Genomic DNA, 14,359 nt, shown 5'->3' on the forward strand with positions numbered 1-14,359 from the left:
AAAGGCTATACTATGACGTTTTAGGAGCGACATGCTATACTATGACGTTTTTAGAGCGACATGCTATACTATGACGTTTTTTGAGGGACATGCTATACTATGACGTTTTAAAAGCGACATGCTATACAATGACGTTTTTTGCAAAAAAGGCTATACTATGACGTTTTAGGAGCGACATGCTATACTATGACGTTTTTAGAGCGACATGCTATACTATGACGTTTTTTGAGGGACATGCTACACTATGACGTTTTAAAAGCGACATGCTATACTGTGACGTTTTTTGGACCAAAGGCTATACTATGACGTTTTTAGAGCGACATGCAATACTATGACGTTTTTAGAGCGACATGCTATACTATGACGTTGTTTGGGCGACATGCTATACTATGACGTTTTTAGAGGGACATGCTATACACTGACATATTGAGAGCGACATGCTATGCTATTACGTTTCTAGAGTGACATGCTATACTGTGACGTTTCAAGAGCGACATGCTATACGATGACGTTTTTTGGACGACATGCTAAACTATGATGTTTTTAGAGTGACATGCTATACTATGATGTTTTTAGAGCGACATGCTATACTGTGATGTTTCAAGAGCGACATGCTCCACTGTGACGTTTTTAGAGCGACATTCTATACGATGACTTTTTTTGACGACATGCTATACTCTGACGATTTTGGGCGACATGCTTATACTATGATGTTCTTTGGACGACATGCTAAACTATGACATTTTTTGAGCCACATGCTATACTATGACATTTTTAGAGTGACATGCTAAACTATGACGTTTTTTGAGTGACACGCTAAACTGTGATGTTTCAAGAGCGACATGCTATACTATGACGTTTTTTGGGTGACATGCTAAACTATGACGTTTTTTGGACCAAAGGCTATACTATGACATTTTTAGAGTGACATGCTATACTATGACGTTTTTAGAGTGACATCCTATACTATGACGTTTTTTGGACGACATGCTATACAATGAAGTAATTAAGGTTGACATGCTGTACTATGACGTTTTTGGGCCAAAGGCTATACTATGACGTTTTTTGGACGACATGCTATACAATGAAGTAATTAAGGTTGACATGCTGTACTATGACGTTTTTGGGCCAAAGGCTATACTATGACGTTTTAGGAGCGACATGCTATACTATGACGTTTTTTGAGCAACATGCTATGCTATGACGTTTTTAGATCGACCTGCTACAGTATGACGTTTTTACAGCGACATGCTATACTGTGACATTTCAAGAGCGACATGCTATATGATGACGTTTTTTGGAGGACATGCTATATTACGACGTTTTTTGGGTGATATGTTTCACTATTACTTTTTTAGAGTGACATGCTATACTATGACGTTTTTACAGTAACATGCTATACTATGACGTTTTTAGAGCAACATGCTATACTATGACGTTTTTAGAGCAACATGCTATACTATGACGTTTTAAGAGTGACATGCTATAGTATGACGTTTTTTGGACCAAAGGCTATACTATGATGTTTTAAGAGTGACATGCTATACTATGACGTTTTTTGGACCAAAGGCTATACTATGACGTTTTGAGAGCGACATGCTATACCATGACGTTTTTAGAGCGACATGCTATGCTATGACGTTTGAAGAGCGACATGCTATACGATGACGTTTTTTGGACGACATGCTATACTGTGACGTTTTTAGAGCGACATGCTATACTATGACGTTTGAAGAGCGACATGCTATACGATGACGTTTTTTGGACGACATGCTATACTCTGAGGTTTTTTGAGCGACATGCTATACTATGACGTTTTTAGAGCGACATGCTACACTATGACGTTTGTTGGGCGACACTCTATACTATAGGCTTTTTAAATTGATTACTATGACTTTTTTTTTGTTTTATTTTTTTTTTTAGCAACACATTTTAAGAATTTGAACAGTTTTAAAAATTACTATACTTTTACCTGTGCAATGAAATATTATTCTATGGCATTTTTTAGACGACATATACTCTGTTTTCTTGAAAAACATAGTATTTTGACAATATACTGCACTATGACATTTTTTGAACCACATATCATACATGACAATTGTAGGCAATATCCTATCATTTTACACTTTTTGAACCACATAATAATCAGTTGGGTTTTTTTTGCCGACATGCTATACTATGAACTACAGGCCATGCTATGTAATTCTTGAAAAGTATACTATACTTTGACATTTTCTGAACTACATCCTATACTATGGCGTTATACACAGAGTGCTTTGGTTACATGTTGATTTATAATCTAGATTTTTTTCTGTTTTGTTTTTTGACGGGATTACCACAGACCTGACCGTGAACACCGTTGACACCCACCCGAGGGAGATGCTGCCTAAGATCTCAAGGCTGCTTGGTCATGGTCTTTCTGGTCCTGCTCCAGAACGCCTTCATCAACTATGTCTTCTTTTGAAGAGGCCCTCAGATGCTGCAATCTCTGACCTTAAGGAGGAACTGCTGCTTTCACTCTGTAACGAGACGGCGGTTATTTTAAAGACCCAGCTCCTGGCGGCTTTGAGTGAAAATTTAACATCCATCAAAACGGAACTACAGACAGTTAAATCTGAGCTGTCGATCAGTATTTCAAACATCAAGTCCGACCCGGCTGCCCTAAAGCACACTGTGGGTGAAACAGAAACTTCACTCTCCACATCACTGACGACATCGTCACACTCCAAAGCAGAGCACCTGTCTGCTGAACTTTTAAAAGTGGACTATAAATGTGAAGAATGTGAGCAGCAGCAGACTGTGAGCAGCGGAACAGATGTGACCAGAAAGAAGTCATTTTCTTTTTTCTTTTCTTTCTGGTTGACTTGATGCTGTCAGATGCAGATGTTGGAGCTGATTCTGATCTTTCAGGATAAAAAGCTGCTTTTCCTTCACAGACTTTTCAGGAAATTATTCTCTCAGATTTTCTGTGCTATTTATATTTTTATTATCCGTGATTATTTCATTATTTCTTTATTGTAAAAATAAAGTTGGAGGCATAAAGACTCATTTAGTTATTTTAATCCTGAAATCTTTGATGTAGCAGAACTAAACTTCCATTTTCCTTCTTGTATTTCTGATACTAGAACTAAACGTATCTTCAACACGGATCATCTGCTTTTAATGTATCAGCAGCAACATCACAACAACAGAGACAATTTTCAACAAATTAATGAAACTGATGTCATTTAAAACTATCAGAGTCTGTTTTAGTGTCAAATTAAAGCTGATTACTGACAACTAGAACATTAACGTTACTGTTTTAATCACATTTAAGTTTCCTGAACGTTACATTAATGTCAACCAGCCACAGTTTTATGAACTTAATGAACCACATTACAGGAACAGAACACACTTCAGCTGTTTACATGAAACTCAACACATTAGCTTGATGCTACGTTAGCTTTATCAGGCTACCACTGAGCAGCTAGCTCGGTTAGCATCGCTAACATTAAAGCTAATATTTACTATGCTAACTTTCTTCTCTGGTCAACACACACTAAAACAAACTCCACCAACATCCGGAGTGCATGGTACACATTACATCTGACACTAAAGCTGCATATAAAGTATATTAAAAGCGGCACCGATACGAAAATAAACATTTACTTACCGAACTATTAGAGTCCTTTCAGTGTCTGCTGGTAGAATCAGCCGAAGGTAGAAAACTGGTTAAAACAAGCCAACGGGCAGGAAAACTGTCTGTGGAAAATGTTGTGCTGCTCCACCGATAAATAAACCAACAGTTATTATATCAGAATTAATCCAAACGAAGAGAACAGAGTCTCTACTGCCTCCTCCATAGAACCTGTCAATCATTCCAGACCGGACTGTCAATTAAGTAGTCCCGCCCCCTGGCTTCGCAAAACTTCAACGCTCTATAAAAAAAATCAATATTGATTTATTCTAAGATCGGCCACCTGATCTCTCATTTTGACCATGAAAACTAACGAAAAAAGATATATACAGTCTATGCACCGTACTGGTCCGCCCTCTGAGAATCTTGTTGTCGTTTGGCTCCACACTTGCTGATGACCACTTCCGGTCTCAGAAAATGAAAAAACTGACCTTTTTTCGTTTCTGTCTCTTACTGATTTTACTTTCTTGTTATTCTAAATATAAAACGAAAATCTAAGCATTTAAAAAAAAAAATCGTATATCCCTTTGTGATCATGAAAAGGAAAAACGCCTTGTATTTCACTTTTAATTTTTGTATTTTAAAAAGAAAATCAAATAACCACTCTTTTTTTTGTTTTTTAATACCCGTTTCAGAACGGAAAATCCAATTACCAGATCCGTACACGGACCTGATGAGTTACTTGGGTAAAAGTATGTCAAAAATAGTATTATAAATACCACACTGTTAACATACTCAACTACAAGTACAGGTTCTGTATTCAAAAGCCTCATATTAGCATTAGACAAACTTTTTTTGCAAAATGAGGGAACTCTGCATTTTGTCCCTTACATTGAAAGTATACATGAAAGCAGTCCTTTAAAAGCCAGAATGAAGACAAGGAGCCCAAATGTTTCAGTGTTTGTATGGGAACCTGTTATATTTAGACAGAACACAAAGTTGTAAAGCTGTTTTTGATTGTTTGATTGTCTTTAGGCATTCATAAATATATCATTTAAATCTTATCAATTTAATAATACACATATCTGAAAGAACTAGGCTGAGAAGAAATTATTTTTGTTACCTAATCATAAATAATAGTAATATCTGTAAGTATATGTGAACAACTTTACTCCTAGATGTATCACCAAATAAAAAAAGAAAGAAAATCAAACCAGTTTATAAAGTATTGACATCTTTATTTCCTTGTCTTTGAATTGATAGAGTTCCAAACAGTTGTTTTCTGCCATCTGCTGGTGTGAACTTGCTTCTGCAAAAATTTGTCCTGCATCAACACGCCCAGCAACCCAGAACTGAAATCTTCACTGGCTGGTTAAATTTTATAATTTAGGCAAGTACAACAATAATACTACTACTACATAAAGACTATAAAGAAAACATGAATAATATATGTCATAATAATGTCAACAAAATGTGTATAAAGTTGTGGTTGCTTAGGGCTACTGTTAGTGTATAGCCTGTTTTCCTGTTGCCGTTCAATTTATGCAGCTAAGTGAAAACTTCTTCTTCTCCTTAGTTTTTCCTTCAGCCTCCTCTCTGGATCTACTTTTTCCTCCTGCAGCTCCAGCTTTGTGAGATCTCTTTCTGGCTCAGTTTCCTCTTTTGGTGAGACTGTATGAATCTCCTGACTTTGTGTTGCTCACATTAAGTTTGAGGTGGTTTCTGTTGTCTGCGGCTTTGAGGCTTCAGGCCACCAGGACAGCCTGACTGTCCTCCATGAGGTCATCTACACTCAGCCAGGTGTTGGGCAGAACCATGCAGAGAGCCATTCTGAGTGGAGATCTCAGTTCCCTGCTCACTAGGATTTGTTGCTTTTCTCGTATTTCTTCATCTCTTTTTGCAGCAATAAATTTTTTCAAAGGGCCCTTTTCAAAGGGCAGCCTCTTCTGGGGCCGTGGTTTGTCGAAGTCCTTATTTTCACTTTTAATAAGTCTAAGATCACCTTTAACAGCATCACAATCTACAGCCATAAACGAAAAAGGATAAAAGCTACATTTTCCTCCTCACAGAAATGAGCAATAGCAGTATTTAGTCTGAGCTGTAAAGCAGTCAGAAGTGTCTGTGAATAATTCCTTTTTGCTCTGGTTTGTTTTCTGCCTGTTGGTACAGATGAGTGACAACTTAATGGAAAACCTGAACCCTTGACTAACAGTGAGCATGATCTGGTGGGTCTGTGTGGGGCAATTTGCTGTCACTCGGCCCTCTACAGGGAATGCCTCCATCCTCAGGGCACGAGGGGTCACCGATTGGTTTGATAAGTATGACAATGATGTGAATCATATGCTGGTGGCCTTCAATGTCACCAGATGTCAAGCCAACTCAACACCAATGGGGAAACTTTTAGAATCAGTACCAAAGCATGGTGAAGCTGCTCTGGCGTCGGGTGGTGGCCCAGCTCCTTACCAAGACACTCTGCTGGTTTTTGCTTTAACCCCTTGATGCCTAAATTTATTTACAATTAAATAAAATAATTTTTTTGTGTGTTTTTGCTAAAATAAATGGAGATTGTTAATGTGTCTATTACACATAAAATGGATATATAATAATAATACCAGATATACAATAATTAGGTCCCACTCCGACCGGTCCTATGAGAAACCAGTGCTTGCAAAAGGTTCTGAGGTACGTATTGAATATGCACAAACCGGCACTGGGAGAATGGATACGCTATCTCGGCTGCAGTCTGAATGAAAGTGATATGATGCGAATTCGTGACAATAAGCGTCAAGGGGTTAATTTCTCGCCTGCCTGTATTTGTAGATAGGTGCTTGGGTTCTTTGCTCGTAACTTTTGCATCTCTTCCAGGTTCCTAGATGTATACAGGGCTGCTTTTCAGGGCCCTCCGTCTCTGCCTCATTTCTGGACACCTGGGGTCCTCCTGATCTCACCTCCTCTGCCCGTTTGGTTTACTGACAGTGTGGTCATCTACTGTGTCTTAATCTGTGTTGAATTTCATTAATATTTGTACATGCAGTTTAGCAGCCAGGAGTCCAGATTTCCATGCTGTTGTATTTTTTTTTCCACATTTTCTGACATGCTGATGATTCTAAATTGTCCGTAAGTGTGAATGCGAGCTTGCTTGTTTGTCTCTATGAGTAGCCCTCTGATAGACTGGTGACCTGTCCACAGTGTCTCCTGCCTTCACCCTAAGTCAGCTGGGATAGACTCCAGCCCCTCAGTGACCCTAATGAGGTTTGATCAGCAGGCCTGTAATTAGAGAGTACAGGTATAAATGTTCCCCTTTGTGGATGAGGTGGGAGAGCAGGTTGTGCACCGATTGTTGGGCTGACGGTTTGATTTCCAGCCTGGTCACATACCAGGGCAAGACACTTAAGCTGAAGTTGGTCCCAACAGCAGACTAGCAGCCTGCATGACAAATCTACTGCAACTGGCATGTGAGTATGTGTGTGAAGAGGAAACAATGAGAAACTGCAAGTGCGGAGCATTTACAATCTGACATAATGCTGGTGTGTAATTTCTATTTATAATGCAAGAGCTGGATTTAGTTGAGAATAGTGATTTATTCAACAAAGTTATTTTAGGATGCCCAAGCAAGGTGTTGCATATCATTGTTGGTGTTTGTAGCTAATTTAGTGATAAACTTAAAGCTTGAATCAACGTTGCATCAATAATGACAAAAAAAAAGTGGACACAGAACATCAATGGTTGAATGTAATAAATGACAAGTTTATTGTTGCACAAAATATACAAAATAACAAGCAAATGGACAGCCCCTGCCCCTCCCCCCTCCCTCCGGTTCATTCGCCATAATGAAGCTGAGTTTCTGAAACCTATGACTACGGCAAGTCCGATGGTCCAAGCCAAACGCATGGTAATTCTGAGAGACAACACATACCCAATTCCAGCATCACTGAACAATTAAAAATGAATAAAAACACCTTATTTACACATTTCTGTCAGAACTTTTACAACATGCCATCTATGTATTTATACAGAATATGCTTGTGCACATACCCCTGTATAGAAAATATATTATAAGATCAAATTAAATTAGACTAAGGGCTATAGACATCCAAAGTACAGCACTTCTTTTAAATCTCCTTTTGAACATTTTTTTTTTAAATTTTCATTTTTATTTCCCACTTATTGAATGACTTTATCAACCTCGTACTAAAAGAAAGAACTCTAGTTGTATGCAGGTGTTGGCGGTGGTTGTGTTTTTTCCTTGAGGACCCACGTGGACCATGTAGATGCCTGTTGAGAAAAGCCTCACATATTTACACCGGGACACTCAGATCTCTTTTAAAATGCACGTGTGTGTAAATCTGACCACCGTCAATGGCGTTCTGGCCGTTTCTTATCTTCACGTGTCCCTAAAAAGATGATCAGGGATGTATCACAGGACTACAAGACTCCCTGCCCTGAAACCCCTCCGAGCCTGGTTTGATGATGTAACAAGAGCGTAAACCAATCAGCTTTGGCACTGGGTGTAGAAGTAAAGTGTGCTGTGGTTTTCCCAGAATGCCTTTCTTGGATTTTTACGTCATGTGAAATCTCAATTTGTCTCCGTTTTTGCACTACTGTTAAAACAACAACAAAAAATAGCTGAGAGCGATGTGCAGTTCTCAGAATTTAAGATTTAACAAATTAATGCCAAAAAAAGGAAGACAAAATGCCTTTTTTTTCTTGCATTGCCAAATTAAATTTAACAAGCTAGTACTGTGATATCTAAACCACATTAGCACCATGGAGAAAAAGACAGACAGAGTGAAGAACATTGTTCAAGTAAAGCCAGAAAACTCATAAGATGTTGTGCTGGAAACATATACAGCGTCAGGGCACACTACATGGGTGGATCTGTATTCTTTTTGTGCCAAGGAAAAACCACATCTCCAGTGGACGGATGGATGGATGGACGGATGGATGGATGGATGGATGAGTGGGAAGATGGACAATGAGGAAGAAATCAGGGCGAAAATGAGGCGTCTGATCCTCTAGCTGCACCGACGTAGAAAAGAAGTGACACGGGTGGAAGCAAATCTCCGGAGTGAATCCATCACATTGCTTCATGATTCACCTGCAGATGGAGATCAGTGCAGCCGAAGGAGGCAGAGAGGCCTCGCCGCTGTTTCTGCAACTTTAAAAGCTGAAAACCCCTCCAGTTGAACTGAATGTGAATGTGAATGTGAGGAGGTGTACACGAAAGTCTCAGGGAACCAGTTTGGTATCAGATTTCAGGGGGAAAGGAGATGGCATTGTTTTCAAAGCGTGTGCAAAAATACTTGTCAGACTACTGCTGGAACATGAACCCTTTTTTTTTCATACATTTTCAGTTTGCGTCGGTTCTGACCTTAAATTTTTCCGATATAGCTTCCTCTTTAGTCCTACCTATTGTTCATCTGCTGCTTGTGTTTCACTTCTTTTAATATATATCTATATCTTCTTTTCTGGCTTTTTTTTTTCTCTTTTCTTACTTTACAAAATGAAAGACAGAATGATGGACAGCTGACAATATATATAATTATTTTCCTCTTCTTATTATCATCAGGTTGCTCTTAACCTGGAGATGAATTTCTTTGTTCGTTGTAAACAAACAGATTTATCAGCCGTTGGTGTTTGTTTCCTCGTCTTCTTCTTTTGCCTCCTTCTTTTCTCCCCCATCCCCCGTCGCTCTCCCCTTTCTCTCATTGCAGGAGGGCCCTGATTTGTTTGGAGGTGCTGTCATCATTTAGATGCCGTGTTGTGTACCTGAGGAAGCAGGTGAGACAGAGAGGTGTGTTGACATCTCCAGCAAATCCCTTTGTGCGTACCTCCGACTTCTTTTCCACATTCATACACACCTCAGTGCATTCAGAAGTCCCTCCACACTGTTGGACGGTTGCTCTTTCAGCACCTTGATGCAGCCCTTCATCTGCTCAACACAAAGAAAACACAGGGCATTAGAGAAAGGTCAGCAGCCTCAGATCAACCTCATCCCCTGCTGCTGACTTAAATGCATATATTTATGAAGGCAAGTGACCTCATCTACCAGTGTTGAATATGGATCATGCATTAGCTAGCGTGTCTTTATGGAGGTTAGAGCAGTGGGTGGTAACTGTTTTGACACGTATCTGTTTAAAATGAAGCTAAATCTGCCTCATCAGCAGCTGAGTCACATCAGATTTTTTCTTTCTTTTTTTTTTACAACTTCAAAATTTGTGCAGCTTACATGTATGTGTCTCAGCCTTTAATCATCCTGTGACTCCCCCAGATGTATTTTGGTACCATTTGGGATCGAACTATCCTTTTCCATCAAATGTTAATCTCATCTGAAATAGGGCTGTCACATTATTAGATTTTGAAAATATGATTTTCATGCCCCAAAGATTTACAGTAAGAATATTATCATAACATATTTTGATTCATCTGAAAAAAATCACCCAATTCATCCCTAAGTTTTCTTATTGTGTGTTTTGTCTCTTTTTTTGCTAATTACTCACACTCAAAATAAAAGTGTAGGGACGTATGTGATCATAACTGTACTGTATGTTGTTTCTAGGTTGCAGTATTTTTTGGTGCTGGATCATGTACAATATTAATATATGTGTACAATATAAATACTTCCTTTGCTAAATTTCACAGTTATTATCAATACTGTGGTGACATCGCTTATCTAAAACAGTATTTATAATATATGTCTGACCGTCCAAACACTCCACTGAAGCTCAGACAGGCAAATATCACGGTGGGCTGGAAGCACAAGGCAGCTTTTACTGCAGGTTTTATTGACTATAAATCAGAATCCTCTCACACCACACTGTGATAATCAGAAAGACATCAAACATTGATGACTTTTGACTGATGACTATTGATTGTGGACTATGTGCAACTTAATCAAAATGCCAATTTAACACTAATTCAGACTTCCCTGTGGAAAAACACCCTCATATCGAGCACTGGGTTAACCTTGACCGGCCACGTAAAAATGATTGGACACCAACCACATTGTGCGCGTGAGCATGCAAGCAAGTATCTGTTCTGTATCTTTACTCACATCAATTTTGGAGGTCTTGGCAAAAGCCCCGACAGGGTGAACGTGGTCGTACAGGATGATGACACCCACCATCACCCTCATGCAGAACAGCATAGTGTCTGTGTTGGTGAACCGACAGCGGTACTCCCTGCAACAAAGACAAGTGGTTAAATTTAGGCCAGAAGAAGTCACTGATGACATTTTATTCACTAATAGAAAAGATGAAACATCCTAAAACTTAGCATGAAGGACTCCATGAATCAGTGTTGCTCTGTCTATTAATTTCTCACATCTGAAAAGGCCTCTTTTGTGTTCGCTTTGAAAAGGCCTGTTAATTAAAATGTAGGCGTCTGACCTTCATAAGAACAACGAGAAGAGAAGGAGATGGATTGAGGAAGCGGTGATGAAGAGAAGGAAAAGTGTTGAAAGCACTTACGGAGTCTCCAGCATGACACGACACACACAGGCCATGGTGCTCAGGCAGTCTGTGGTGTCCTCTATGGGCAAAGTCTTATTCTGATGGAAGACAAAAGAGAAGCCAGAGAGCATGTAAGTATTAATTCCATGTATAATGTTCACACACGGACAAACTATAACCTCTGCAGTTTATACACTGACTGGACAAAATGTTCTCCCACTAGGTGGAGACAAAGCACATCAGCAGTAAAAGTACCAGGAGCTACTTGTCTGAAAGGCAATCATCACCAGCTTGTCTTCTACATTTTGCATGAGTCTCAGAAGTAGTTTTGAGGAGGCACTGAGGTGTGAAGTTAGCAAGAAGACTGCTGTCTCGATGCTAACTGTGTTTTGACAGCGAAGGAATGGAGAGAGTTTTCACGCAACACTGGGGTGAAGGCTCAAGCAGACATGAAACTAAACACCAGGATGAATTTTACAGCAACACAGCAATAAACACGTGTATGTTGTTAAAATATAATAACACTAAATTGCAGTAGTTATAGAGTGATCTGATTGTATTTCATTTAACTTGCCTTCTTTTCTGTTCATTTTACTTGAGCGTTCTGTGTTCTGTAGTAACAGGCTGTGGTTTGTATGAGATCCCTAGTCAGTTAGAACTGCTTCTCTTGCCACTGAACACAAAAGCTAAAGAACAGTGGAGCACCAGTGTATTGTTATTGATCAAGCCATGATTAATGGTTACTAAGATTATGTTTCCTTAGAGGAGAAGCAAGGTTTGATCTAGTCTCTCTGTGCAGTTGTAAACTGAGTAATCACTCAGTGGGTAGTGCTTTGACACGCATGATAAATGATTAGCTTTAGGGAGTAGTGAGTTGGAACTGAGTACATTTCATCTAGTATTATACCTATGAACAAATTTGAGGCACTATCTTTCCATTTTATGCTACTTTCATTTCATATTTCAGGAGGAAAATGTACTTTTCACTTCATTACGTTTATCTGACATTTCTATTGAATTTAAGTGACTTAAATTCTTCTCCAGTCATTGATTAAACCTCAGAAAACAAATCCATCTCACCTACGAGTCTGCTTAAACACCACAAACTGATTCTACAGTACAAAATGTTTAATGGTAACATTGAGGTGATTTAGTCATATGTGTTTGAAATGGAAACTGATTCTGAGGAAGAATAACGATACACAAAGTCCCATCCTGCGAGTTAGCAGGACTGGTTCTTTCACTTTGTTATGTGTGAAACCCAGGAGTTTTTGAGACTGTCATCAGTACACTGCAGTTTAGAGGTAGAAATGCTCAGTCGTGGTATTCACTGCTTATTTTGCTTATTATATGTCTTCTAGTATATAAAAAACACCATATGGACAACAACTTGATTTTCACCAGAGGGGATCTTTATGAATTAACATCCAACCCAACTATAAGCTTATAAAATATGAATCTCTATTACAGGTTAAACTTTCTAACAGTCAGTATCAAATTACCTCCAACTCAGTCAAACACAGCTGTAAAACCTTACTAATGCATTACTAATAATAATGCACGAATATCAAACTGAGTAGCGATAAAAGGAACCATTTCAGTGCTCATAATACTTACACACTTATATGTAACTAACATGTTCAGAAGGCTTTTTCTTGTTCTGAAGTATTGGAGTTATGAATTGTGGTGCTGCTGCTTTTACTGATTAATCTGAATACTTTCTTCATTACAGGCTCATCATCTACGAGGGAAAACTCTCGATTTACTTTTCGGTTGCCCTGTAAGTCAGTTTCATGTGACTTTTACTCAAGGCTTTCTCTCAGCTTGGTAGCTAAGCCTCGACACAGTAAACATATGTATGCATGAATGTGACGCTGGATGTTTGAGGAACGTACCTCTGAAACAAACTTGGTGGTGGCGTTACTCAGAGTCTTCAGCATTGGTGTTGCTTCAGCGTAGAACAGAGACATCCGATTGGCCATTTCATTGTTCACCTCATTTTCTGCTTCCAGCTGCGTGCCAAGACAAAACAGATGTCATGTCTTTTTTAAAAAACGACAACATTCATCATCCAATCTGATGATGGTGCCGTCCAGCTGGAAAAATGAGAGTGTAATCAGGAATTCAATCGCGGCTCTAATTTGTGTAACTCAAATGTCAAATGAAATATTGATTGTACATCTCTCTGTGTTGTTAGGAGGTAAGGAACACCTCCACTTCAGTCATTAATGATTAAAGGAGAGAAAGTGATGCTTCGGCTCAGCATTTGATCACGTATGCAACAAAAACAACCGCATCACGTCTCCAAGGTCTCACCTGCTGGTTGTTCAGCCTGTTCCTGCTTATAGTCCTCCTGTAGTAGCTGAAGTCATTCTGAATGGCTGGATTTGTCATCTGCATAGTGAGAGAAAAGGGTTAAACATGTTCAATTCAATTCAGTTTTATTTATGTAGCGCCAATTACAGGTCAAATTGTCTCAAGACGCTTTACAGAACCCATATGTCTGAACCCCCAGAGCAGCCCTAAGGCGACAGTGGCAAGAAAGCACCCTTTTAACAGGGAAGAAACCTTGAGCAGAACCCGGCTCTTTATGTGGGGGGACCCATCTGCCTGCTGGCTGGGCGGGTTGAGAGGGACAGAAGAGGTAGAGAGGTAGAGATAGAGGGGTAGAGGAGTGGAGAAGGATAGGGATGGGAGAAGAGGGATGTGGGGAACAAGGAACATATAACACACAGTTGGATACATGCATGATAAGATAGATAAGCTAGCATTGAAATTGATTCATAGTTTCCTGTTATGGTGTCCGGCTCTGGCATTAAATATACTACATATATAGCTGGGAGTAAAATTCAAGCAGTGTGTAGATGAAAATATCAAGTATAGTGAGGGTGATGTCTTTGAGGTTTTAGTCCAAACTGGGTTAATTCAGCCAAAATCTTGTCTTCGCGGCGACATTTTTACAATCAAAGTCTTTCTTCTCAGAAGCCTATTCATGAGACTAGATTGATTTTTCAGTACAGTAAAGGTCAGTGTCTGAGGACTGTAATTAGAACAAAACAAGATGAACTAACCTTTAGTTCATCGAAGCTGAGGGTAAAATGAAGGATCTCTGCGAACTGTTTGGCCAGGGCCTGCTCTCTCTCCAGGTGCTGCATGGGAGCGTACGGCGGGCTCGTCAGCGCCTCCAGCAGGCTGCGCAAGGCGTTCTCTGCAAATACACGCACGCATCCATGTCAGAAATTCATGTACTTCACTTGGAATCTGCATGTCATAACCGTGCAGGCGTTTATCT

The 14,359-nt window shown here is 39.4% G+C and overlaps 1 protein-coding gene across 5 annotated transcripts in view; it reads right to left on the reverse strand.

The window, feature by feature from the left end:
- Window positions 1–7,342: 7,342 nt before the first annotated feature.
- Window positions 7,343–14,359, reverse strand: part of fam49al (family with sequence similarity 49 member A, like) — a 37,853-nt gene continuing 30,836 nt past the window's right edge. For all 5 annotated transcript variants that reach the window (XM_055017930.1, XM_055017931.1, XM_055017932.1 and 2 more), the window contains 7 exons: window positions 14,139–14,275; window positions 13,384–13,461; window positions 12,963–13,079; window positions 11,086–11,165; window positions 10,671–10,797; window positions 9,478–9,548; window positions 7,343–9,385 (listed from right to left, as the gene is read on the reverse strand). In XM_055017930.1, the coding sequence (XP_054873905.1) occupies window positions 9,322–9,385; window positions 9,478–9,548; window positions 10,671–10,797; window positions 11,086–11,165; window positions 12,963–13,079; window positions 13,384–13,461; window positions 14,139–14,275 (674 nt within the window). In that variant the 3' untranslated portion in view covers window positions 7,343–9,321. The remainder of the gene's footprint in view (window positions 9,386–9,477; window positions 9,549–10,670; window positions 10,798–11,085; window positions 11,166–12,962; window positions 13,080–13,383; window positions 13,462–14,138; window positions 14,276–14,359) is intronic.

This window comes from Amphiprion ocellaris, chromosome 15 (assembly GCF_022539595.1).
Source record: "Amphiprion ocellaris isolate individual 3 ecotype Okinawa chromosome 15, ASM2253959v1, whole genome shotgun sequence".
NCBI classification, from domain to species: Eukaryota; Metazoa; Chordata; class Actinopteri; family Pomacentridae; genus Amphiprion; species Amphiprion ocellaris.